The 27350-nt window shown below is 34.3% G+C and overlaps 1 protein-coding gene across 1 annotated transcript in view; it reads left to right on the forward strand.

The window, feature by feature from the left end:
- UNC13C (unc-13 homolog C) overlaps positions 1 to 27350 on the forward strand; it is a 548174-nt gene that overhangs the window by 335767 nt on the left and 185057 nt on the right. The window contains exon 17 of the mRNA XM_072808724.1: positions 10078 to 10211. Within this exon, the coding sequence (XP_072664825.1) occupies positions 10078 to 10211 (134 nt within the window). The remainder of the gene's footprint in view (positions 1 to 10077; positions 10212 to 27350) is intronic.

A 27350-nucleotide genomic window follows, 5' to 3' on the forward strand; every position in this document is an offset into this window, starting at 1 on the left:
CTTACTGAGACAGACTTCTTTACCGTGGATGGAAAATCATAGGATATAGGACAATGCACTTAAGGTTCTTAGAAGTCTATCTAGTTGAAAGGTACTGCAAGGCAGAAGAAACTATGAGATTATTAAGAGCTTTCTTTTTTTTTTTTTCTAGCAGAAAAATTCAAAGAGGAACTTCTTAAGATTCTTAGGAACTCTATTAGGTATATTTTAAATATTCAGAAAGCTCATAAAGAAAACCTGCTCTGGACCTAGAGATCTTGCGTGATCTTAGAGTCATACCAGTAAAGCACTCTGGATTTGATAAGTTCCCTGAAGCGATTTCCCACATTTAAAGCCTTACCTCCTGAAAAAACTAAGGATGAGAAAGCTTTACTTTTGAACCCAGGAAGTCCTAGTTTCTCTATATTTCCTATAAATTTTGCTCGGAAAATGTGTGTGTGTGTGTGTTTTTTTAGCTCCCTTCTCTCTCCACCTATATCTTATTCTATCCACATGGCTATAAGAAATTACTTGCCATTTCATTATGCTGCTAAATCCACCAGCTCACATTATATTTTCTACTTTCTGTATTTATTGTAGGTGACAATGTTGACAAATTTTCCCCACTAAATATCAAGAGTCATCTTTTACCTGACCTAAAATAATGATTTCTTCACTTGTTCACTATCCTTCAAGTTCTCACTGACAAATCCTCTGATTTCATTAATTACCTTCTTGAAACCCTTCTAGCTTTTGCCTGCCACCAGTCAGTCCCATATCATTGCTGCATGTTTTAAGTTTGTATTACATGAATGCCCCACTTCCAGTAACAAATTCTGTTCTAATTGTCTATTGTTGAATTTTAACCTACCTCAAAACTTAATGGTTTAAGATAGAAACGATAGCTTACTTTGCTCACATATATGCAATTTGAGCAGGGTTGAGTGGTGAAGTCTCATTTCTGCTCTATGTGGCTTCAGCTGATGTGGTTTGACCAGAGTTGGAAGGTCTGCTTCTGACATGATTACTCACATGGCTAGCATGTTGTGTTGGCTGTCAGCTGGAACCTTTACCAGATCCTTTGGTTGGTTTTTTTCCCATATGGACCTCTCCACAAGGCTACTTGGGCATTTTCAGTTTAGTGGTTGGATTTTAAGAGCAGATGGTCCAAGAGACAGGAATTGGAAATTGCCAATTTCTTAACTCCTCAGCCTGAAAACTGACGTAGGTCACTTCTGTCATATTCTGTTGGTCAGAGTCACCCATATTCAAGGGAAGGAAATATAAACACACCTTTTAATGGAAAGATTATCAAAGAATTTAAAGTCATACTTAATTTTCCACAGTAATGTAGCTGTTTACTCAAGGAAAAGGAAAACGGATTTGGGAAACAGCTATCCAGTTTCTGACATATTTATTCCAGCCATTTAAAATAGTATCTATATAGCACCTGGTTGTCTTTGTTGGTTAAGCATCCAGTTCTTGATTTCGACTCAGATCATGATCTGAGGGTGGTGAGATTGAGCTCCATATCTGACTCCATGCTGAGTGTGGAGCCTGCTTAAGATTCATTCATTCTCTCTCCCTCTCTCCCTCTCCCCTCCACTCTTTGCACTCTAAAAATTTATAAAAGGGATGCTTGGGTAGCTCAGTCAGTTAAGCATCTAATTTAGGTCATCATCTCAGGGTTTGGGGATGGAGCCCTGTCTCAAGCTCCATGCTCAGCAGGGAATCCCTTTGAGAATTCTTCCCCCCCCCCCCCCCCGGCCCACCCCCAACTCAGGCTTGCAGACACATATGCAGTCTCTCAAATCTTTAAAAAAATAATTAAAAATTAAAAAAATTAAAATTAAACAGTACCCATATGTTCAGGAGTTATGAAGTTATAGTTACACAAGATGAATTAAGTTCTAGATACCTGCTGTACAACACAGTGCCTATAGTTAACAATACAGTGTCATTTAAAAATGTATTAAGAGGGTAGATTTCATGGTAAGTGTCTTATAAGTAGGACAAGGGGAGAAAGCAAAGAGACAAATTTGGAGGGTGATGGATAGGTTTATTACCTTGTTTATCCAAGGTATATATCCAAACTTAACAAACTGTATACATTAAGTATATGCAATTTTTATTTATTAATTTATACTTCAATAAAACTAAAAATGGTAACCATGTATTTTTAAATTAAGATCATATCAAGTGCTTAAAACTTATGGGTCATGTTTTCTTCTCTATAAATTTAGTTGCAGGCATATAATCATAGAAAATATATTAAAGAGAAACTCAACATGTGGTCAATTTTTAGGTACAGTGTAGACAAGGGATTTCCTATTTGCCTCTTAACATCTGGGAGTTTATAACATTTGGAGAGATGGGCAGCCTGGGTGGCTCAGTGGTTTAGCGCAGCCTTCAGCCCAAAGCCTGATCCTGGAGACCTGGGATCCAGTCCCATGTCAGGCTCCCTGCGTGGAGCCTGCTTCTCCCTCTGCCTATGTCTCTGCCTCTCTCTCTATCTCTAATAAATAATAAAATAAAATCTTAAAAAAAATAACATTTGGAGAGATCTGATACTTAGAAAATTTTTCCTTATACTGTACTAAAGTCTTCTGTATTGAAAATTTTACTCATAGGTACTAGTTTCTTCTTGACCACAAGACAAATTTATCTTTTAATCTCTTCTTATAACAAAGCCCATCATGTATTTGAAGTCAGCGATCATGGTACTCCTGAGTTTGATTTAAGCACTGCTAAATTTTTTTTAAGGTGTAGTATCTTAAATGGAAAATAAATGCCAGTTACACGGTAACCTACTAAATTTTTCATTTTTGTTCTAAGTTTAATTTATATAAAGAGAAAAGGGCAAAATTATTAGTTTAGTCACTGAAATAGTTTTATATTTAAGAAACTTTCTTAAATATAAACTTTCTTAAATATAACTCTCTTGGGATTCTTTTTTTTTTTTTTAAGATTTTATTTACTTATTCATGAGACACAGAGAGAAAGGGAGAGAGAGAGAGAGAGAGAGAGAGAGAGAGAGAGGCAAAAACACAGGCAGAAGGAGAAGCAGGCTCCATGCAGGGAGCTTGATGTGGGACTCAATCCCAGGACTCCAGAATCATGCCCTGGGCCAAAGGCAGGTGTTAAACTGCTGAGCCACCCAGGGATCCCTCTCTTGGGATTCTAATAAGAATTTTATCAATTGGTAGACCATATGCCATATGCCATAAATTTAATTAAAGGCAAGTATTCAATAAGAGGACAGAAACAAATATCCTCTAATTGAAGATATTGTACTTATATACTTGCTAGAATTATCAGAAACAGAGGATTTGGCATATATAATCCTATTTCAGTATTAGAAATCTGAAGTTGAAAAAAATCATTTTCCAAATTGTGCAAGTTAATGTTAAGCTGAGAACAAAATGAAGATTTCTGATTCTGTGTTCAATGATTACTTATTCGATTACACCATGCTGTTAAGTAATTTGTATATTTAAATCTACATTCAGAATTATCACAATTTATAGTTATGTATAGATCATTTAACCATGTACAGTCTATTCAGATTCAAGGAACCATTTAGTACTGTGAAAAGCCACTAAGAATGTCCAAACAGTTTGAAATGTCATTTTGGCAATCTAAGTATCAAGATATCTAGGAGTAACTGAAGCTGAAAGGACCCAGTAAAGATTCTTTAAATATTTTTGCTGTAGCAGAAATGAATTATTCTAATATATGCAATTTTTTCTCTCTAACTATATTAGCATATTTTTAATTTTCCATAATTACTCTTATTTAATAATTATTCTTATTTACTTTATTACTCTTATTTTAATAATTATTTATTTATTACTGGTTTAATTTTTATTTGCAATTAGCAATATATATTATTTGAATAGAACAGTAATTTCCTAATGACTGTTAATTTAAAAAATAATGTTTTACAAAGAGATCTAACATAGGAGTTTATTAACACTTGGAAGAGGCATCACATAAATATCCAGAAAAACATTCCATCTCCTCTTAAAATTAAGGAACTGTGTGTAGTTGAAAATTTCTCAGATGAAGGTGAAACAGAAGTCTTTTTAAATTATGACAAAACACAAAATCTAGCAAATCCATGGCTGATATTGGTATCTAGGAAGAACTATATCACTCTTCTTCCTTTAAAAAATGTCTATTTTTACCTGACTTTATGAGTCAGGACTCATGTTCTGACTCTTCCTATGAATATGAGGATTTCAGGAGAGCAGAGCTGTATGTGTAAGTCCAGATTTCTAAGTCGTATCTCCATTTACCCTGATTTCGTAGGTCTGCAACAGAGGCTCTCAAGTGAAATGTATTTCTCATAAGCAACCTGGGTAATTCTGATGTGCGTGATATATGGGCCAGACTTAGGAAAGCATTGGTCAGTGGCTGCTTTGAGTATAGTTCCAAATTTCACTCCTTAATGTGTAACTTTTAGATTCTCAGTGTTGCCATTCACATTGCCTGGAGGCACTTTTGCTATGGATTTAAAAAGTCAATTGTATAACATATCACGGAATCAATATATGAACTCTGCCCCAGCTGTCCCAGAAAGACAAAGATGGCACAGCTTTATTTGCATTGAAAGATTAGAATTTTATGATACATGGTATGGCCAGAATACTAAGGGTTATTCATCAAATGTGTGATCAAAATCCAGTTCATTCATTCCTGACCCCCCTGAATCTCTCCCATTTATATCCAAAGTTAAGTGACTAACTATATGCCAGTAAAATTCAGTGGGACAAGAAGGCATCTCTGACAGTGGCATCAAGAATCATAGTGGAAAAAACTTTTTTTAAAAAGACTTTATTTATTCATTCATGAGAGAGAGAGGCAGAGAGGCAGAGAGGCAGGCAGAGAGGCAGGCAGAGGGAGAAGCAGGCTCCATGCAGGGAGCCCAACATGGGACTCGATCCTGGGTCTCCAGGATCCCACCCTGGGCTGAAGGCAGCGCCAAACCACTGAGTCACCAGGGCTGCCTGAGAAAACTTTTAAAGCAGATAGATCAAAGGTGTTGAACTTGTAAAACAATCTAAGTAAATGATGAACTGAACTTTGCCAGAGGCAAAAAAGAGCAATAGTAATGGGAAGTGTTGATACCACCTTCAAAAGGATGCCCCATTTATATATAAGGAAACTTAGATCATCAATTAAAATTATTAATGTTTCCACTTAGCAGTGGCTCTCAAACTTTTTAATTAAAGTAAATGTCATAAGCCCTATTAATTAGTAGCTTAATTTGTTTCTTTATGACTTAGGAAACAAAATCCAGCTCTAACTTGAATAATTTTTAACTTGAGGAGAAGGGAGGTAGAGCAAAAGAGGTTCTCTTGAGAGCATGAAATTTTCAAGGTCTGGGTGTTCTGACTTTTAGGACCTTATGTGACTTTGGATGGGCCACTTTAAACCATAGCAGCCATAGTTTTCTCATCAGTAGAACGCATAAATTACAGTAATTGTCCGTAGCCTTTTCAGCACTGTAATGGGATCAGGGAAGAAAGTAAAGATGTATAATGACTTGAGGGGTGGAGTATCTATGTGCTCTTGGCAAAAGTTGAAAGAAGTGAAACAAAAAAGATTTGCATTTACTTATGCCTTTCTGTTTTTCTTCTTCCTTCCTCTGGACCAAACTAAATATTTGTTCCAGCACTTCAACCACTCCTGTCAAACATTTAAATCTCTTTAGCTTTTACTGTACTTTAGTAGCAAATCCAACACCATTTCCTTCACTTCTAAATCCACTCCTGGAGAAAACTCATTATCCAGAGTAGTGACCACTGTAAGCTCAGGGGCCTACTCTCAACAAAGCTTCCAAGCTCTCTGGTCATGTCAATGTGGGTCCAGTTTAGGCTGTCTGTCATTCTTTGTGGGATTTGCTTCAAATCTTTACTACTTACTCCTCTCTCAGGATAGAAACTCGTAGCTATTCTTTTTCACCATCAGCAAGACATCTCCAAGACTCCATTGCGTGACTCAGAAGAACCCATGTTCTTCATTTATTTGAGACCAATTCTCCCATGTGCACTCTGGATCCATTCTCTCCCATTTCAACTGTCTCCCCCATTTATGTCTCTGTTTCATAAAATTGTATTATTTTCTTTATTCATATTTTCCCCAATGTCTTGCCTCTGGCCATATATTCTCCCTCTCTTTGAGTAATCTTATTTACTCCATAATTTCAACTACCACTTATATCCTGGAATTCTTCTAGTTACATCAGCAGTCCAGAATGTTGCTTTGAACTCCAGACTTATCTATGTAATTACCTTCTGGATTGTTCCACTTGATTTCTCTCTCTCTCTTCTTTCTTACCACTTAGGCAATGAGTTCTATCACTTCACTTATTAACCATTGCATAAGTATTTTCATGAGCCTATCAATTTTCCTTATTAACTATTTCATTAGTTTAACTTCAATTAAACTTCCTGCTACTGCCAAATCATTTAAAACAAAAATGTAATTAAGTGGTCTCATGTTTGAAATCCTCTAATGGTCCTCATCAAATATAGTTTAGATGTTAATTCCTTGATGAGATACACAATTTAATAAAGGATTTGACTCCTGCATCTATCTCTGTAGCCTTTTGTTTTCCAAAGCAAGTTCAGAGGAAGATTATTTTGTGGAAAGTTGTGCATGATGGGATACAGGGAATAGGAAGGGAATGGAGGGCTTTGTCAAGTCCAAATACATTTGAGAAACCACTGCTCCTTTTTTTACTCTCAGAGTAGTGGTTTTCAAACTAGTCCCTGAGCTAGTAGCACCAACATTATTAGGTCCTTCATTATATATGCCAATTTTCAGGCCTCACTCTAGACCTGGTCAATCAGGCCCTCTGATAGGGACTGCCAGTGTGCTATCCAGCAAGCCTTCCTAACAATGCTGCTAAACACTAAAATTTGAGAACCACCATCTTAGAGAATCACAGTGCGCATTAGTATATTACTCCAGGAATCTAGAAATAACCTGTTTAACTTTGTTTTAAGCAAACATTCTCTCAATTTGTTTGAGCATGGACTGTGTGTGTGTATGTGTGTGTGTGTGTAAATAATACTAATATCCACTAGAACCAATCATAGAGAAATACACATTGTCAAAAGTTTGTAGGCTCACAATGCTAGTAGTAATTCCCCGGTTATGTATCTGTTGTGTACTTTTGCATTTCAGTATCCCCTTGCTTTACTAAATTCCTTCTTCCAACCTTTCTCTGGCCAACTCTTTAGAGGAAATGTTTCAAAATTATGTACTTATTAAACAAATACATGGAATGCTGCACATTTTATAACAGACTTAGAAATGTTGCTTAAGTCCCATGTTAACATGAAGATGGCATCTGTTATTTTGATACTTATTTTTTCATGTAATGGTTTTCTCTTTATGGAATATCTTCATATTTTCTCATTTGATATTATAAAGGTGTAGTGCATATCTGCTCAGCTTGTCTGTAAAAACTTTTCTGTATTGAAATATCCTTTATAAACATGACCATTGAAAACTTTCTCTGGCTGATCCTACAGCCCGGCAACTTTTACGCATTCAAAAATTCTCTCCTGTTACACTCTCACAGCTTTTCTAGTCCCTTTCTTCAATAATGTATTAAGGAAATAGTGTTTCGTCACTGTAATTCTAATGACCATAATGAAAATCGATCTGCTAAGTTATAGTTTTATAAACTGAATTCCCATTTGTTCATTGTCATTAATCATGATGTATTAAACTTATAGAGTATAAGCATAAATTATAAGGTATATTTTTATTATGATAAATATTAATTTGTAAGGGTTTCAGTAAATATTAGTGTACTTATGACTAGCTTCCTATATTTCTACTACCATTATCTTAATTTTTCTGACCATAAGATCAAATGCCCTAAGACTTCAAAGATATTAATAAAGTGTTGCTTACAAAAATATTAATCTTTAAGAAATCTGGTATGTGTTTAAATATTCATGATTGTATCCCATCCTTTTAAGTATGCAAGCTATTGAAGTACACTATTAAATTAGGGAAAACTCGATTTATTATGATGTCATGTGGTATGTAAAAACTTAATGATTCAACATCCAGTTTGGTTTATTCTGGGGCAACATACAGAACTTGATGAAAAATGGTACCATCTACAATCCTCCAATGCCATAAAAAAGAGTAATGAAAGTAGAATTTGTGACAACTAAGGGATTTTGGAATTAATACGTATTCAATTACTTTGTTCTCTCCTTCTTTCCATATTACTTTTTGCAGATGACAATAAGTGACTCTGATGCTAGACATGTCATCTAGAATCATTTGCTTTCATTTAATCTCATTACTTGAAATAAGTTAGACACATAATTTGGCTGTATATATGTCATGATGGTTAATGACAGTTTTAATCAAGTTCAGATACATTTGAGAAACAAATGCTGTGGCCATCAGAACTAATTTTATTTACAACCTTTATAATATACCAGGTTTTCCTGATTTCTAAATACATCATAGAGGAAGGAATCTATTGAACTTAAGATAATAAGTAAATAATCACATTATTGTGGCAATAATAAAATCTTGTTCACCAAAGAAAGATAAATTTAAACTGAAAATGTAACTTGAAAGTAGGCAAAGCTGGATACTTGTAAGCCTGTATTGCTGCCTAATTTTCTTCTTGAAGATCTTCTGATGTGCCTTGATATACCTTAGGAATAAAAAGAGGAAACCTACCAAGAAGTTTCAAGTGGTTCTTCAGGACCACATATACAAGGTTCCTAAGAACCTCTGGAGAGTGGTAATCTGAAATAATTTGTGCCAGCCACTATTTTTGGACTAATTTAGCTCTCCAACACTTAATATCTATTGTATTTTGAACATAAAGGTAAATTAGCACTTGGAAGCACCCTAGGAAAATACATGTCCCTAAAGGTATGTTATAGTCTGTGTATGAAGGTTTCTAATAGTAAGTGGATTCAATATAAGGCTATGTTTTAACTGTAACGCGGTGACGACTCACTCAGATCAGGTTACATGTCTTAGCATTAGAAGATATGTATGCAACCATTCTGCAGAGGGTGGCTGGTCTTTGGAGGAGACATCATTGGAAATGGCAATAATTTGGGCCAAATAAAATCTAATCCACCTTTTCTACCAGAAAACCCATGAATTTCCTGAGCCACAAACTGAAGTTTTCAGATATCCTGGACCTATAAGCTTATAAATCATTTGGCAAAAATAATGATGGGAGCCATATGCTTCCTACCTATTTGTATACTTGAATGAAAATTGTTTCTGCCTTTATCTTTTTTTGCCTAATTGTTTATAAAGTAAATGTAAAGGAAGTGCTCTAAGAAGAATACCCACCAAACAAAAGAATTGTATGTATTGAGTATGATGTTGATCTGTGAAACATACAAGATCCTTATTGTACTCTGTTCATCTCAATGTAAACTTAGATTATCCTGGACTATACTCTCAGAGTGAAAGCTGGAGAATTCATGAAACATAATAATCAAGGATTCAAATATGATTTAAATACACATACACACACAAGAAAGATAGGTAACTTTTAGTTAACTAGATGCATTTGTGGTCTAGGCCATTCTTGGAACATTTATATACTGTAGAATTTAGCGATAGACTTTGTAACCAGGCAGTCTTGAGTTCTGCCCACTTACCATAAATGTGACTGTGGACAAAATATTTAGGCAAGATAAATTATAAACACGCACACACTCATTAGGCAGGCTAAATTATAAACACATACACGCACACACACACACATCTTGTACACACAGAATTCAACCTCCCTCCAAAGGGATAATTTCTACAATAATTCCTAAGATCATCAACTGCAATTAAGAAAGAGCAACTTCCAACTCAAAATCAAAGGATGTAGAAATGAAAGCCGGGCTTGGCCATTGTGACTTTATATTATGGAATGTCATTCAATGAAGAAAGGAAACCTGAATTTAATAGCGTTGGCTCACATGATGTAAGAATGTTTCCATAACCATTTTTCTTTGATCCTTCCATTTCACAGTGACAAACTAAAGTCATACCATTTAATCTTTTCTTTTACATGTTGTGTGACCTTGTGAGCAGAGTAAGAAACATGACATTCCTCGAGACGATCAGGGACCAACCACCAAGAATTTGGATTTTTGGCCCCAACTTATTACACTGATGGTCACTATTATTGATGAGGATAAAACTGCCTACACACCTGTCCTGAATCAGTAAGTACACTGTCTTGGAAATGAATGGATTTTATTCCATTAAAGTTATGAAAACATAAAGTATTTGAAGCATGATTTATCCTCTCATGGTTTATACTTTCATTGGAAAAGTTTGTTTTCCAAAATTAAGTTATGTAAAGCAGCATTTTTCTACTTTCATCAGTAAATATCAATTTAATGGTGTTATGATTTTTTAGTTTAAGCCCCATTGAGTGAGATTGTTTGGGTATAGAGACAAATATTTCCCCAAATTTATTTTTATTTGATGTAGAGTTTCTTCTTTGGTTCCTTTCATAACTATCTCCTGTCTCAAAAAAAAAAAAAAAAAAAAAAAAAAAAAAAAAAAAACTCTAAAAAACTATCCCATTGCATTTCCCCTAAAACTAAGAAGAATGTTGAAAGGTTAGTATTGAACATATTTCTTTGTGACTTTGTAATAATAAAGATTTGTCAAGAGAAAACCTGCTTTCAAAATAGTTCTATACCATGTATTTATTACGATATTTAATGGAATGAATCAATTTCTCAAATAACAATGTAACCCTGTGCCTCCATGCATATAATTTACAATTTATGAGCAGATAGACAAGTGGATGAATTAAAATTCATAGCTATTCTAGAATAACAGATTATAGAAGAGTCTAAAATTATTAATCTATTAAAATGCCACTTGCTAGGAGACCTTGGGCACATTATCTAATTACCCTGGGTCTCGGTTTCCTCCTAGATTTCTAGATAATATCCAAGACCCAGTCCAACTTTAGTGTTGCATGTTTAGGATTTATTTTATGCCCACATGTTGAGGGCTCTACAGCAAACACAAAATAACATCTGAATCTGCCAACCAGGCGCTTGCAATGTGATTAATAGAGCATCCTGACATATTGGTAATACCTGAAATACTCTGGGCAACAGGGATAGCAGATAGCAGATAGCAGACAAACCATGTAGTAAAGTGTGAAGTAGACTCAGACTTACTATAGAAAACTGATTTTATTAATTCTCTATAATGGTCAAGACAGGGTCAAATAGCTTACTTCGAATCCAATTGTAATTTCAATTACAGAAGGAATAAATTTAAGATCCCCAAATTTTCATCCTTGCCTTGCTTCTTAACCATTGATTTTCACCTGCCTCCAGTTCCTAATTGTGGAGAAATTGGTCCTCTTTGGTATGCAACCATGATAGCATCATTAGGTTTATGTTTATACTTTCTTCTCCCTTTCCCTGTTATACTCACCCAATATGCCTGAAGACCAGTGTCTCCTGATGACCATCTATGGAGACTGTGCTGTTTTATTTTTCTTCTGATAGCTTAGGATCATATCTTCTCTTTTACTTTTTTACTATTTTTAAAGGTTTTAAGTATGTATGTAGAGAAAGTGAGAGAAAGCACAAGCAGGGGAAGGGGCAGTGGAAAGGGGAGTGAGAATCTCAGGGAGACTTCTCCCTGAGCTTTGAGCCCCATGTCAGGCTCAGTCCTATGACCCTGAGATCATGACCTGGGCTGAAATCAAGACTCAGATGCTTAACTGACTGAGCCACCCAGCTGCCTTTCTCTTTTAATATATGCAAATTCACTGTTCATTCTGGTCAGCTTTATGGAACATATATGTTTTCTCTATTTTTTTTAAATATTTTATTTATTTATTCATGAGAAACACAGAAAGAGTGGCAGAGACACAGGCAGAGGAGGAAACTGGCTTCCTTTGGGAGCGTGATGCAGGACTTGATCCCAGACCCCAGGGTCATTCCCTGAGCCAAAGGCAGACACTCAACCATTGAACGACCTAGGTGTCCCCCTTCATTTTTTTAAAGATTTTATTTATTAGAAAGATAGAGAGATAGTGAGCAGAGGTCGGGGAGAGGAAGAAGCAGGCTCCCTGCTCAGCAGGAAGGGCTTGATCCCAGGACTCTGGGATCATGACCTGAGCTGAAGGCAGACTCTCAACCAACTGAGCCACCCAGGGGCCCCTCTTTCATTCTTTGAACCTTCTTTAAGACAGAAGAGATTCCCTAAAGATAAGGAGATCCATACTTACTTTGTGCCCTTGAGCTGGGTTAGGCCATTTGGTAAATGACTATTGAATGAAAACAAACATCTTAAAAAAGCTAATTAAAAGTTATATGACAAGATTTTATTTTAATCAAAGAAATTCTTTACATTTACCAAATATCAGAAATCCAGGTATAACTAGTAAAAGATACATCATAAAATCATGGAATCAATTAAAGTTTACCAGAATTATTTTTAGTCATATTCTTTGAAACATATACAAAGATTTTATTTGACTTTTTGGAAATACATTAAAAGAAATGGAGAAAATACATTTAGTTATGGCAGAAATAAAATTTAAGGGATCCCTGGGTGGCGCAGCAGTTTGGCGCCTGCCTTTGGCCCAGGGCGCGATCCTGGAGACTTGGGATCGAATCCCACGTCGGGCTCCCGGTGCGTGGAGCCCGCTTCTCCCTCTGCCTGTGTCTCTGCCTCTCTCTCTCCCTCTGTGACTATCATGAATAAATAAATAAAATCTTTAAAAAAAAAAAAAAAAAAAGAAATAAAATTTAAATTATGAACTAAATTAAGTCTACTAAGTATAAAAAAGAACAGTGAGACAAGGAAAAGAATATGTTTGTTTTGTTTTTTATTTTTGTTTTTAATGCCAGAGTTTAGAGTCTTTTTTTTTTAAATATATATATGAAAACCAAACCCTAAAAAAGTCTTGAATGCCTTCCCTGTATTTGGAATCTATGTTTTATGATTGTATTTGCTCAGATTTTGAGGATGTTTTAAAGACTTATTCAAATTTTATGACAATTTATAATAATTATAGAAGGAAGAATTAAGAAGAGGGTTTTGTTATACTAATATATATCCAGGCATATATATTGGTTGAATGAATGAAGAAATTAAAGTAAACCTGTATATGTAATTGACATTTGTTCTTTCTATTCCGACTTCATTTTAAATTGGTGCCCTAGATTATTTAAGCAATATTTATTCATATATTAAAAATTTTACAAAGTAGCTTTCTAGATGCTAATAGAAAATTCACTATTTTATTGAAATTGAAAACCATTAATTAAAGTATTTTCAGATCTTTAGGTGTGGTTCTCTCTCCTTTCTTAACATTTATTGTAGTATAATTGAATACAATAAAACTACAAATTTGAATTATACAATTTGATTAGTTTTGACATACGTATCTAGCTGCAAAACCCTCACCACAATCAAGATAATGAAGTTATTTATCACCCTAGTAAGTTTCCATGTGCCTTTTGTAACCTACCGCAGGCAACCATTGCTCTGCCTTCTTGATACTGTGAATTAGTTTAGAAATTTTACCCCTTTGTAAAAGAGTCATATGTACATTTTTTTTTGTCAGACTTCTTTCACTCATTACCACTATTCTGAGATTCAAACAGGTTGTTGTGCATAGCAATACTTTGTCTCTTTTTATTTCTGAGTAATATTCCACTGTAAGATATACCCCAAAGTGTCCATCCATTTGTCTTTTAGGATTAGGGTTAGGGTCACAATTTGTTATTGTTTTTCTAAATTAGGTTTTTTGTGAATATTTGTTTATAAGTTTCTGCATAGACATATTCTTTCCTTTGGGTCATGTGGTAGGTACATGATTAGTATTTCTTAAAATTGCCAAACTACTTTCCGAAGTGGTTGTGCATTGCCAAAACTTAGTATGGTTAGAATTTTAATTTTAGCCATTCAAATAGGTATGAATAGTGGCATCTCAGTGTGGTTTTAATTTGCATTTTCCTAAATGCTGATATCAACCATCATTTCATGTGCTTAATTACAATCTATGTATCTTTGATGAAGTATCACAGATACTCTTTAAAATCTTTCTGCCATTTCCAAGTTGGGATGTTTATCTTTTTATTAGTGAGCTATAATGGCTCTTTATATATACTAAATAATTGTCCATTGTCAGATATAAATGTTGCAATATTTTCTCCTAGGTTGTGACTCTCCATTTTTTACTAGTATCTTTTGAAGAACTTTTTAAAAAAAAATTGATGGAGTAGTCTAATTCTTTGATTTATAATTTGAGCTTTTTGTATCCTATTTAAGAAATCTTTTTAACAATCATGTCAACTTTTAATAACTTTTTTCTTCTAGATGTCCTATATGGAGGTCTAAGATTCATTTCAAGTTATTCTTTGTGTGTAGTATGATATAGAGTTTAAGATTCTTTTTTTTTAAGATTTTATTTATTTATTCATGAGAGACACAGAGAGAGGCAGAGACACAGGCAGAGGGAGAAAGGCTTCATGCAGGGAGGGACTAGATCCCGGGACTCCAGGATCACGCCTTGAGCCAAAGACAGATGCTTAACTGCTGAGCCACCCTGGCATCCCTAGAGTTTAAGATTCTTTGGGATTTTCTTTTGTGTGCTTATCTTTCCAGCTCCACTTGTTAGAAAAATTATTCTTTCTCCATTGAATTAATTTGGGAACTTTGTCAAAAAATCAATTAACTATACTTATTAGAGTCTAGTTCTGTACTCTGTTTCATTGCTTTATTGATCTGTATATCTCTCAGTTTAGGGATGATGAACTTTTTCAGCTTTTGTTTATCTGGAAAACTCTATCTCTTTCAATTCTGAAGGACAGTTTTGCCAACTAGAGTACTCTTGGTTGGCAGTTACATTTTTTTTTTCCTTTCAGCATTTTGGATATATCATCTCACTCCCTTCTAGGCCACAGAGTTTCCTCTGAAAATCCACAATAGTCTTATGGGGGTACCCCTGTGTGTAACAAGTTATTTTCTCTTCTGTCTGTTAAGATTCTCTTTAATTTTTTCTCTTTCTTGAAGTTCTCACTTTGTTCATGTGTTGATCTCTTGACCTCAGTGAGCATCTTTACAACCATTATTTCGAATTCTCTGTTGGGTAAATCTCTTACCTCCATTTCATTAAAATCAGTTCCTGGTGATTTAACTTATTTTTTGTGTGCTTGTTTATTACATATTCCCCTGTTTCTTCATTTTCCTTTGCTCTCTGTGTTGGTTTCTCCACATTTGATAAAACAGCCACCTTTCTCAGTCTTGACAGACTGGTTTCATCAGTCATGCCAGCTTGAGCTCCAGGTTGTCTTTCAAACATTTATGATTGTCCAAGCCACCAGCTTTGTCTTTGTGTCTCCCGTAGTTGTAGTTGAGAGTTTGTTAAGATTTGGCAATATCCCAAAAGAAGGGTGGGGATAGCAGTCAGCACCTAGATACAGGCTAATGAGAAGCCAGTCCCTTAGGCAACCACTGAGAAAATATGCAGTTAAGCCCCTTCCAGGGAGAAACTGAAAAATGGACGTTTTTGCCCATTTCCTCTGCACTGAGCCCTGGTGTATAGCCATGGATTTGGGGGAGGCAGGGGGAGTTCCTGCACCTGTTGAAAAGCTGGTGCTTTATTTGTTATAGTCTTGTGGGACTCATGAATGCAAAACCCATTGGCTATCAGATGTAGATTATCTGGGGACCCATCCCTGGGTAACAGCCATAAATTGGGATACCAAATATGCAGTAAAATCCTTTCAGGGAAATACTGGCAATTTGTTTTTGTTTTTGAAGCAATCCAGAGGGAGAACATGGGAGAAGTGCCCACCAGTTCCACCAAGCTTTGAGAAAGATCTCAGCCAGCTCCTGGATGCATGCTAAATTAACAGCCAGACCCTCAGGCTCATAAAGTATACAGTCAAGCCCTTTCCAGAAGACTGAGAGATGGGCATTTTTGCCTTTTCTTTTGGGCTGAGCCTTGAAAGGATAGCCATAGGGAGTGCTCACAAGACCTTTAACAACTGCTTCTTTATTTGCTATAATCCTGTGAGTCTTGAGGATTCAAGCCCCCAATTGGCTTTCAGAGCTAGGTGTTTTGAGGACTCCTCCCTCAGGTGGGAGTCTTAAAAGTTGGAGAACTAGGTGTACAGTCCAAACTCTTTGCTCCTCAGAGAGAAGATGGCAGTTGGGGGTTTCCTCTTGATTGTATGGTGTTGTGTCATGAGTGGAGTTTATGACAAGACCATGTCGCAGTCTTTCCTACCCATTTTGATATGGCTCTTTTCTCATTCACCGGATGTGTAGGAGTCACTAAGATACTTTCCAGGTTTCTCTCAGAGGAAATTGCTCCATGTGTAGTTGTACACTCAGTCATCCATGGGTAAAGGGAAGTTCAGGATCTTCCTCTGTTGCCATCTTGGCCCTCTCAAACATACTTGTTCTCAACTGAGCATCGGAGTTTGTGTTTTTCAGAGAATTTTTACATTTAATCTAAGCAGTCAAATTTGCAATCGTATATTGCTCATGACATTTCCTTATTATCTTTTTAATGTCTACAAAACCAAAAGTCATTTCCCCCCTCATTCTTAATATTGCTATTTTGTATCTTTTCTCTTTTTTACTGGCTAGACAGTTATGAATTTTAATTAGTCTCTGAAAAAAAGATTTTGGTTTTATTAAATTCCTATATTGTTTTTAGTTTCAAAGTAAATTTGTTTCTTTATTATATTCTTTCTTTTGTGAGGGAGATAACTGGTAAGTAGCTACAGCAGTGAACCAGTGAAGAGATATGAGGGCCCTGTATAAAATGATGGAAAGGTAGGATCAGATTTGAGAAATATTAAGGAAATTAGGTATCTTTTGGACTAATTGCATTGAGTGGAGTGTTAAGAAAGAATGCAGAGCCTATGAAGATGATGTATTTATGGGGCACCATTAATTGAGTTAATAAATTCAGATGAAAGTATCTATTTAAGGAAGTACATAGTGAATTATATTTGGGTATGTGGAGATTTGGCTATCTGTCATTTCCATGAATTAAAAGAATTAGGCAGCTGTGTACTTAGATGTGAAAATCCTTTAGATTGTCATCCAGTAAATGTACAATGTGGGGGGGATTTACTATATGTATTGAAAAGTAAGGAATATTATTTATTTTTAATTATTCATAAAATTTTACTCCCAATTTATTTAAAGTAGTGTGACTTTACACGTCATTTTGTTTTTATAATGCTCCCCAAAATATAAGCCAAAATATGTTTCCTCTATTCTGTGATCCTATGTGTTTTTATTTTCTTTTCTGTGATTTTTTTAGCTTCCTTCAAAAGCATACATATATTGAAGGTTGAGGTTTTTTTCTATATTAAGAGTATATATCAGGACCTAATGTGTTGAGTAGAAAATGGACTGGTTTACAAAGATCTATTTGATATGCAAGGATAAAGGATGCTGCTTTTATTTTCCCAAGGCTGTGGGATGAACTAGAACATTATTTGCGAATTATTATTATTTTTAAAATTTTTATTTATTTATGATAGAGAGAGAGAGAGAGAGAGACATAGGCAGAGGGAGAAGCAGGCTCCATGCACCGGGAGCCCGACGTAGGATTCGATCCCAGGTCTCCAGGATCGCACCCTGGGCCAAAGGCAGGCGCCAAACCGCTGCGCCACCCAGGGATCCCTATTTTCAAATTATTTTAAAAATTGAATATTTGCTGTAATATATTTATCATAAATATTTATTTTTAAGCTACTTTAAACAAGGACTTGCATCTTGTTCTTTCTGTTTTGGAGTTAATGCTGTTCAAAATATTAAAGCTGTTGATTTATTTGTTTGCACTGTGGCTTCCATTTGCAGTAACATGGATGAACCTTGTGGGTATTAGGTTAAGTGAAAAAAGGCAGACTATGAAAAGCAAATACCATTGATTCCACTCATAAGTAGAATCTTAGAAAGAATAAACAAAAAGCAGAATCAGACTTATAAATACAAAGGAAAAAAACTGATTTTGCTAGAGAGGAGGAGGATAAGGGAAATAGGCAAAATGGCTGAAGAGAGTGAGAATTACAAGCTTCTAGTATCAGAATGAATAAGTCGTGAGAATGAAAGGCACAGCACAGAGAATATAGTCAATATTTTAATAGCATTGTGTGGTGACAGATGGTAGCTACACTTGTGGTGAACGTAGCGTAACATATAGAGATATTGAATCACTGTGTTGTACATCTGAAACTAATGTGTCAACTATATTCAAAAAAATTTTAATAATAAGTTTAAAAGGTCTTCCAAAAATGTTCATCATTCTAAAAAGTAGAGAGGCTATATAATGCAGCCTTATATCCATCACTCACTTTGAAAAATTACTAAGATTTTGTCATATTTTCTTCATATATACCTTGAGCTTTTTTTTGTTTGCTTAGTTATTGTCCACATCAAGATCTCAGATATTACATTATTTCATCTCTACATACTGCAGTATTCATCTCTACAATTGATGGCTATTTTCTTGCATATCACAATGTCATTATCACAACCAGAAACATTACCAGTGTTGTCATGGCATTGTGTACTCTGTTCCACAATTAAATACTATTTTTTTAAGTGCCTTCTTACATTTGTTTTAATCAGGTCCAAATAAGGCTCACAGACTATATTTGGTAATTATGTAGCATAACTCTTTTATTCTAGTTCAGCTCTCTTTTCTTTTATCCATGCCACTGACTTTTTTTTTTTTTAAAGATTTTTTATTTATTTATTAGAGACACAGAAAGAGAGAGAGGCAGAGACACAGGCTGAGGGAGAAGCAGTCTCCATGCAGGGAGCCTAATGCGGGACTCGATCCCAGGACTCCAGGATCACGCCTTGGGCTGAAGGCTGCGCTAAACTGCTGAGCCACCCAGGCATCCTGTCACTGACTTCTTATAGAAGCCATGTTCATTGTCCTTTAGAATGGTGCACTTTCTGAATTTTTTTGCCTCTTTGTTATATTTAACTTGTTCCTCAATTTATGATACTCCCCATATTTGAACATGAGCTCCAAAAGCTCTTTCAGGTTCCTTTTATTTATCTTTTTCAAGATATCAAATAGGTGGCTCTGTGTACTTCATGCTCCATGAAGTCAAGGATCACATTAAGTCTGGTTGTTGCCTCTGTGGTGATGTGATGCTAAGATTAGGCAGTGCTGGCAACCTCATCCCTCCACTCCAAAGTTCTGTATTCATTTCTCCTCTAATACTTTTATGTATTTATAATAATTTCAAAATCAGTAATTCCATTAAGGACTACAAAATTGTGGTTTTATATTACTCCTTCAATATTTATTAGTTAGATTTTTTCTGTAAAGAAGAACTTCCCTTTATCAACTAGGGCTACTTACTCGATTATCCTGAAATAGAATAAGGACAGAAAACATAGGGTATTTTTTAATTTTTTTCTTTTAGCTTGAAGATTTTTATTCCATTTTTTATTTCTTGTTCTATTTACTTTTATTACTTTTCATTAACATTCTCATTTACATTTAACAAATACATATTAAATACTCAATATATGTCAGGCACTAGGCAGAGTTGGAGCCCTGAAGGTTTAATTGGAAAAGAGATATGTGCAAAATTAAACACTGGTCTTCATTGGTTAATCATTGTGCCTGCCACATCACAAGTCATTCTGGAATTAAATTCTTCCCTGCATAGCCCCTTGTTGAGATAACCTAATGAGAAAAACTTGGTTTGTTTTCTGGAGCTAGGCTAAGAAATTCAGAGAATGAGACAGTTGACAAGGAGAATAGACATTGAAAGGTTACAGTTTGGGGAATAAGTGTAGTAAGTGATCTAAAATTAGGAATAAATCTAAATGACATATAAACAGACGACAGGAGATAAACAACATGTAAGGGGAATAAGGCAATTGTCAGTGAAAGAGGAAAAAGGATACTTGGAAAGAAAAGCAGCAATTATAAGAGTAACAGAGTCATGGTATTGGTGGATTTCTTGAGTGAGGATCTCATCTTTGGTCATGTACTGCACTCCTCTGACTGCCTTCAACTCTGAAGGAGATACTTGTCCATGGTTCTATGAGGACTGACTCTACTAGTCATTGTTCTATCTGTTAAACTGAGTTCACCTTTCCTTGGGTTTCAATAAATATGGCAATGCAGTTTATCTTATTTCTCTTTTATGCAAATTATGATTACAAAAATTACCTGTTAATTATTTCCAGTTAACTTGAGTCTCTGATTCTTATAACCAAAGTAGCATAACATGGAATGACACATGTATTCCACTGTAGGCACAGTTAGGTTGCTGCTGAAGTGTAAAGCAGTGCTTCAATTTGAATTGTCAGAAAATGAGCGAACAATTTAGTTCCTATAAGGAATTTATTTCCTATAAGGAATCAGCTCTGCAAAGCTGGGGTTTACAGTGTGGAGAATAGATATAAGAAAATCCAAAAATCTGAGCTAAAAGTATCTGACTAAAGGTACAAAAGAAGCTATTTTGAAAGTTTTTATTCATGCTAATTACAGTCAGTTTGAATTTTAAAACAGATCAGGTGTTGCTCTGCAAATTCCCCAAACCATATATTATCTGAGAAGATTAAGAATAGTTTTCTAAAAGTAAAATGGTTTTCTAAGTAAAAATGCTTACTACGAGTTGTACTAATTCAATCACTTGTGAAGATTTCAATTTTCTATCACTCTGCATGCACATCATAAAGAAAAGGTTCATCTTGGATTTCAAAGGTTTATTATGCTTACCAGATAATTTAGTTTCTATATGTTCTAAATATTACCATTATCATGTAGGGAACTACAGGGAATTAAATGGAGCCAGGTGCTATAATAAGCATTTTTACAGTTTAACGATTGAGTTAATCCTAAACTAATTTCCAATGATATCAGTACTATTATCATCCCCAAATTGTGGATGATAGAAACTAAAGCCCCACAGAGGCTAAGTAACTTTCTAGATCACACAACTAGTAAGTGGCAGAACCAGAATCTCAATGACTCTTTGAATTAACAACAGGATTAATTGTAAAGTAAAAATCCCATGAGGAAAATGATGGGTATTAATCCCTCAGTTCAACCCAAACATTTCTGATGTTTTCATGATTAATCTAGATCTGGGCACAATAAACCTGTATCAATAATGACTCACAAAAACTTTGAAGTGCAACATATGCCACATGGCACCAATTGCAGTTGTACATAAACCAATAAAAAAGTATACACAATGTGTTATTTATCAGAGGAAAATGTTAATAAATAGTGTGTACTTACTAGCACCCTAAGGAGAAACTATGAAATTTTCCCCCCTCAATTCACTGCTTAAAAGAACTTTGCTTCCTGAACAATTGAGATAGATAAAAATGATCAATTTTTCACTGTGGATTAGGTGCCAGAAATGTTAGAACTGAGGTCCACATTTAATACCTATAGAACCTAACAGCATACATTTCTATGTCTAATCTCATTTTATTTTTATAGCTTCATTTTTCCTTTCTCTACTTTCAAGGCAAATCACACTTTACTAATCTTGTAAACTGTCTTAATATTTTTGAATGAGATAAATACATGATAAGTAAACAAAAAAGGACTGTGTTTTAAGTATTCAGAGAAAAAGATGGCTTGAGTGGTTTAGTGGTCTAATATTTTTTGAGACAGAGGAGCCATGAGAAATTAGAAAAGTTTTGTTGTCTTTCAGTCTGATTTACACATTTCAAAATTTGGGAGGTGAAACTTAAAACATAGGGCCATTATCAGGATTTGAGGAGATACTGTATACAAAGTGGTTAGCCTGGAGCCTGGCATTGCGTAGATGCTCCATAGATGTGAATCTCTGTTCTACTGCCTCAAGCTTCCTGCCCTACAATGCAAATATGTGGAGTTGCTCTTCTCCAGGTCTCTAACCTGGAGGTACCAGGGGAGCTTGAGGAACAATTATCTGGACTCAGTAAATTCCATTTATTACTCCCCACCACCCCACACATATACACACACACATAGCCCAAGGTTGTAGGTCATTTCTGGCCATTTTCACCACCTCTCTGCTGAGAGGTGGCATTTTCATTGCTTTACAAAATGTTAATAGTTAACCTAGATCTAACTTTACTTTTCATATTTAAATGAAATATGTATTTAAAGATCTTAGTTCATTAAAATAATGCCTTAGGTTGTAAATGTAAATAAAGAGAAAAAAGATAAAAGGGTAATTGGGTTTTAACAGTGTTGGTGATCTATTTGGTTTTGGTACAGGAGAATTTAAGTACAAAAGGAAAAACTTTCCTTTCCTTCCTGTCACCCAAGGAAATGTTCAATTAGATGAGTTTGCTCTCTGAATACTTAAGCTGACTTTGATCCTTAACTGCAATATTCTGATATGTTTTAGATTCCCTTTAATACAACTTTAACTTGTAAGGCTAGTTGATAATTTACTGGTAAAGTCCTGCTCAATTAAGTTCATTCCTCTTGGCTGTTCCTTCTCTTCATAATGATGGCCATTAATTGCACTAATGTATGCCAAGTATTCTTAAATGGAGAACATATTAACAAAAGCTGATTTTTTTAAATAATGTGAAAAGAGCGCAGCAAAGTAAATGTCTCATGAATTCTGACAGTGATAATGAAGTTTCAGTTGCATGTATGACATGCAGTAACAGAACCATTGCTTACTCATTTGTAACAAAGAATACTTTTCTTCAAAGACAACCTTTGCATATCAAAATAAGAATTCGCGTTTAATGGAGTCTAATCTTGTCTGTTGTGACTAATGAATCGGTATTATCAAATTTGGCAGTAGTAGATTGTTTTTCTTATTTCACTAAGAGATTTGCAGATAATAAATTGGGTTATTAAATTACATCTCATGGGATTCAAGATTTAAAACATTTATGTTTTTTATTAATTGCTACAAATTAAAAACAGGAGACATTCTAATAATGTTGGAATAGATCAGCTGTTTCATTAAGCCTCCTTTTAGAAATGATAGACTAAGTTAAGTTATAACTGCTTTGAAAATGAAGATGTGGAGCTATATATTAGAGAATTTAATTTGTGTACAGCAAAACCTCACAAATTCAGATCAGTATGAGGAGAGCCAATTATATTTTTAAAATATGAATAATGAAATATGAAAGGGTAATATGTCATATGTGTGTTTGTTTTAACTTTTAAGTATATATAATACTTGGGAAGTTAGGGAATGGTTGTGGAAGTCAAAACCTCTTCCAAACTACTTGTTTCAGAGTTTGGAATTTGTGATTAGCATATAAATCATTAGAGTCTACTGGTGATTTCTGAAGTTTGTGAAACCAGTTTACTCCTGTGAGTACTAAGAATTTCCCTCCGCAATCAAGTTTATTGCTGTTAATCTTATTAGCAACTTGTTTTTTTTCTGGAGACTAAAAACTAGCAAATTCAAATGTAAACTTCCATTTGGTTTCTTTTTTTTTTTTCCATTTGGTTTCTATGATAATTTTGTTCACATTAGAAATCAACGGAACTTAAATAGTGTTTTCATCTGTTTCATTTATAGTTAAAATTTTATTATCAGCAAACCTTTATTGAGTGCTCACCATATGCCAGTGGCCATACAGAGTATTTTTTTTTTAAAGATTTGTTTATTTATGATAGAGAGAGAGAGAGAGGCGCAGAGACACAGGAGGAGGGAGAGGCAGGCTCCATGCTGGGAGCCTGATGTGGGACTCGATCCTGGGACTCTAGGATCATGCCCTGGGCAAAGGCAGATGCTCAACTGCTGAGCCACTCAGGCTTCCCTAGGACACATTTCTTAATCTCTAATGTTCTTGAATCTAAAATGAATATCATCAGAGTTACCTTTATATCTCTTCTAAGTATAAAAAAAGAAAGAAAGAAGAGAAACATCATTAAATATTTTCTGCTTTATTGGAGAGATCATGAACTCTGGGAAAATAGCTCAGTGCTGAAATTCTGAGCACCAATCACTTACTTGTCAAATGAGAATATTAATAATCAAATACAGATTTGTGAGAAATAAAAATTTTAAAAATATATACTTGGTAGAATTCCTATTGATTTTATTTCAAAAGAGAAGTGATTTTAAAAATTTTGTGGTAAAAAATATATGTGTATATATATATATATAATTCTGTGGTTATAAAAAATATCTTATTCAGCTTCACAGAGCCATAAGGCAGAAAATAAAAGTTCTTATGTTTATGCATCATTTTTGTAAAGAAAATAAAAAAATATAAGAACCCACCTCACTTAAGCCTTATACATTTTCAGTAGTTGGGTATATTTTTTTCTAGCTCATGTTGTCTGTACATATAAGCATTAAGATTGATTTAATGTTTATTATGCACATATTAAATATATATAAATTATATTTGTTTTGCAATATATTGATCGTATTATGTATACTTACTTGTAATTTGCTTTGTTATGTAACACTGCCTGATAGGCATCTTTTTGTGTCAATACAAGTAAATCTATCCTGTTCTTTTTGATAGTTGCATATTATTCTGTGATTTCATATAACATCAGGATGATGTAGCCCAGAGAGGGGACTCCTGGGATACAGGACAGAAGGGAATGGGAGTAACAAGGTATTGGAATTGCATGAGCATTGGAAGCCCATAGAGTGTCATTAGAAGACCTTTAAAAAACAGGCTCGAAGTCCTAATTTTTTTTTTACCATATATTTTTTTAATTTGTATTTATTTATGATAGTCACAGAGAGAGAGAGAGAAAGAGAGAGAGGTAGAGACATAGGCAGAGAAGGAGCAGGCTCCATGCACCGGGAGCCCGACGTGGGATTTGATCCCGGGTCTCCAGGATCACGCCCCGGGCCAAAGGCAGGTGCTAAACCGCTGCGCCACCCAGGGATCCCTTTTTTTTTTTTACCATATTTTAATGTTTTCTAATCTCAAATTTTTTCAGTTAAAAATGTTCACTATTTTATGAAAATTTCATTATTATAAAGGTTTAAATATCTCTTTTCCTATGTTTTTTAAGCTTTTGTGTTCCTCTTTTTAAAGCAACCATTCATTCCATTAGCCATTTTTTCTAATATTCATCTTTTTCCTGTTGATTTGTAACAGTTTCTTTTATATTAATACAATCCCTTTGCTTTTTATATATATTGTATATGTTTTCCTAGTGTGTTGTTTTTATTTTAAATGGTGGCTTGGTTTGGTTTAGGTTTTGCCATGTTGAAGATTTAATACTAGTGATAAGATCCTTTAACCCACAGTTTTTCAGGAATGAAAATTACACTTGACATTGATGGATTATGCAACTGAGAAAGTCTTGAGATAAACAGCTAATTTTTAGATTTCTTGTTTTGAAGTAATCTCATTAAAGCATCCATATTAAAGGAAAAAATATTTTAGGATACGTTTGGAGTCTTTTTTTTTCTGGTAATTACAACCATTAACTGGGTTACAGAGCTTATCTCTTCCATCAATTGATATTTTTTTTATCTCAGTGAATTTCTTATGATATACACATGTGTTTACTAGGAAAGCATGTTGGATATGTGATGACCCTCTCCCTCAGAAGCATTAACTAGTTTAGAAATTGATGAAATAAAAACCACATAGTTATATAACTAATCAGCATTAAGATATAAAATATGTTTATTACCCCAAAAGTTTCTTCATACTCCTTTATAATCAACTGTTCTTCACACAAGCCACTGGCAACTGCTGATATATTTTCTGCTGCTTTTTGTCTTTTCAATGTATTGGAATCATGGTACGTAGGCTTTCAAATCCAATTTCTTTCATTCAGCATTATTCATTGAGTACTCATCTGCATTGTTACATGTATTGATATTTTATCCCTTTTTATTGCTTGTTAAATTACATTCTGTGAATCTATGAATCTACTCCTGCTGATTTATCCATTCATCAGTTGAAGGACATTGATGTTTGCAGTTTTTGGTGATTAAGAATTAAGCAACATGTACAATTTTTGCTATAAATATAGTTTCATTTCTCTTGGATAAATACCTAGGGGGGACTGCTGGTTAAATGTAAGTTTAACTTTATAAGAAATTGCCAAATTGCTTTCCAGTCTGATTCTAACATTTTCTCAGCCAAAAATGTATGAGCACTCTAGCTCTCTGCAACCTTGCTAGCCCTTGGTATTGTCAGGATTTGTTTTGTTTCATTTTGTTTTTAAGCTGTTCTAGTAGACGTATAGTGGTATCACATTATAGTTTTAATTTGAAAGTACCTAATGGTAATGTTGAACACATTTTCACATGCTTATTTTTCATCTAATTATCTTCCTTGCTGAAGTGTCATTCAGATTCTTTGCCCGCTTTTGAATTTGGTAATTTTTTTTGTTATAGAGATTAGGGAATAATTTATATATCCTCGGTAAAATTCCTTTATCAGATATGTGTTTTGCAAGCTGTTTGCTCCTATACCATTGCTTATGTTATCATTTTCTCAACAGTACTTTTGAAAAACAGATTTTAATTTTCATAAGGTCCAGTTTATCAGTATTTTATAATTTGAACTTTTTTGCATCACATCTAAGCAACCATTGCCTAATACAAAATCATAAAGATTTGCTACCATGTTTTGTTTTAGAAGGTTTTATAGTTTAAGGTTTTATATTTAGGTATGTAATCCATTTTGAGTTAATTTTTATATTTTGTAAAGTATGGGTCAATGTCTATTTTTTTGCGTATGATTACCAAATTAGTCTAGGATAATTTGTTGAAAGCTACCATTTCCCCCATTGAATCAGTGGGACATCTTACTGAAAATTAACTAACCTTGAATTTGAAGATGCATCATCTTAATTACTATATCTTATAGTAAGCTATGAACACAGGTGATGTAATGCTTTAGCTTTTTTTTTCTTTTAACAACACTTTTCTTCATCTTTTGCTTTACCATGTAAATTTTAGAATCACTTTGTCAGGTTCCACCAAAAAAGAATCCTACTGAAATTCTGATTGAGATTCATTGAATCTTTAAATCAACTAGGGAAAATTTGACATACTAAGAATACTGAGTATATCCATTCACAAGTACAATATATTTTTTTTTCATTTATTTAGGGGTTTTTTTGGTATCTCTCAGTACTTTGTAGTTTGCTTCATATAAATCTTGTACATATTTTCTCAGATTTATACCTAAGTATTTTATAGCTTCTGGTGCTATTATGAATGATACTATTATTTAAATTTCAAACTCCAATGGTTCATTGCTAGTGTATAGAAATACAATTATTTTGTATATTGACTTCATATTCCATGACCCTGCTGGACCAAGTTAGTGGCTTAATTTTTAGTTTTTAGGTTTTTTTTTTTTCCCTGAGGATTCCCTACATAAATAATTGTCTGCAAATAGAA

The sequence above is a fragment of the Canis lupus genome, chromosome 32 (genome assembly GCF_048164855.1).
Source record: "Canis lupus baileyi chromosome 32, mCanLup2.hap1, whole genome shotgun sequence".
In the NCBI taxonomy this organism is placed as follows: domain Eukaryota; kingdom Metazoa; phylum Chordata; class Mammalia; order Carnivora; family Canidae; genus Canis; species Canis lupus.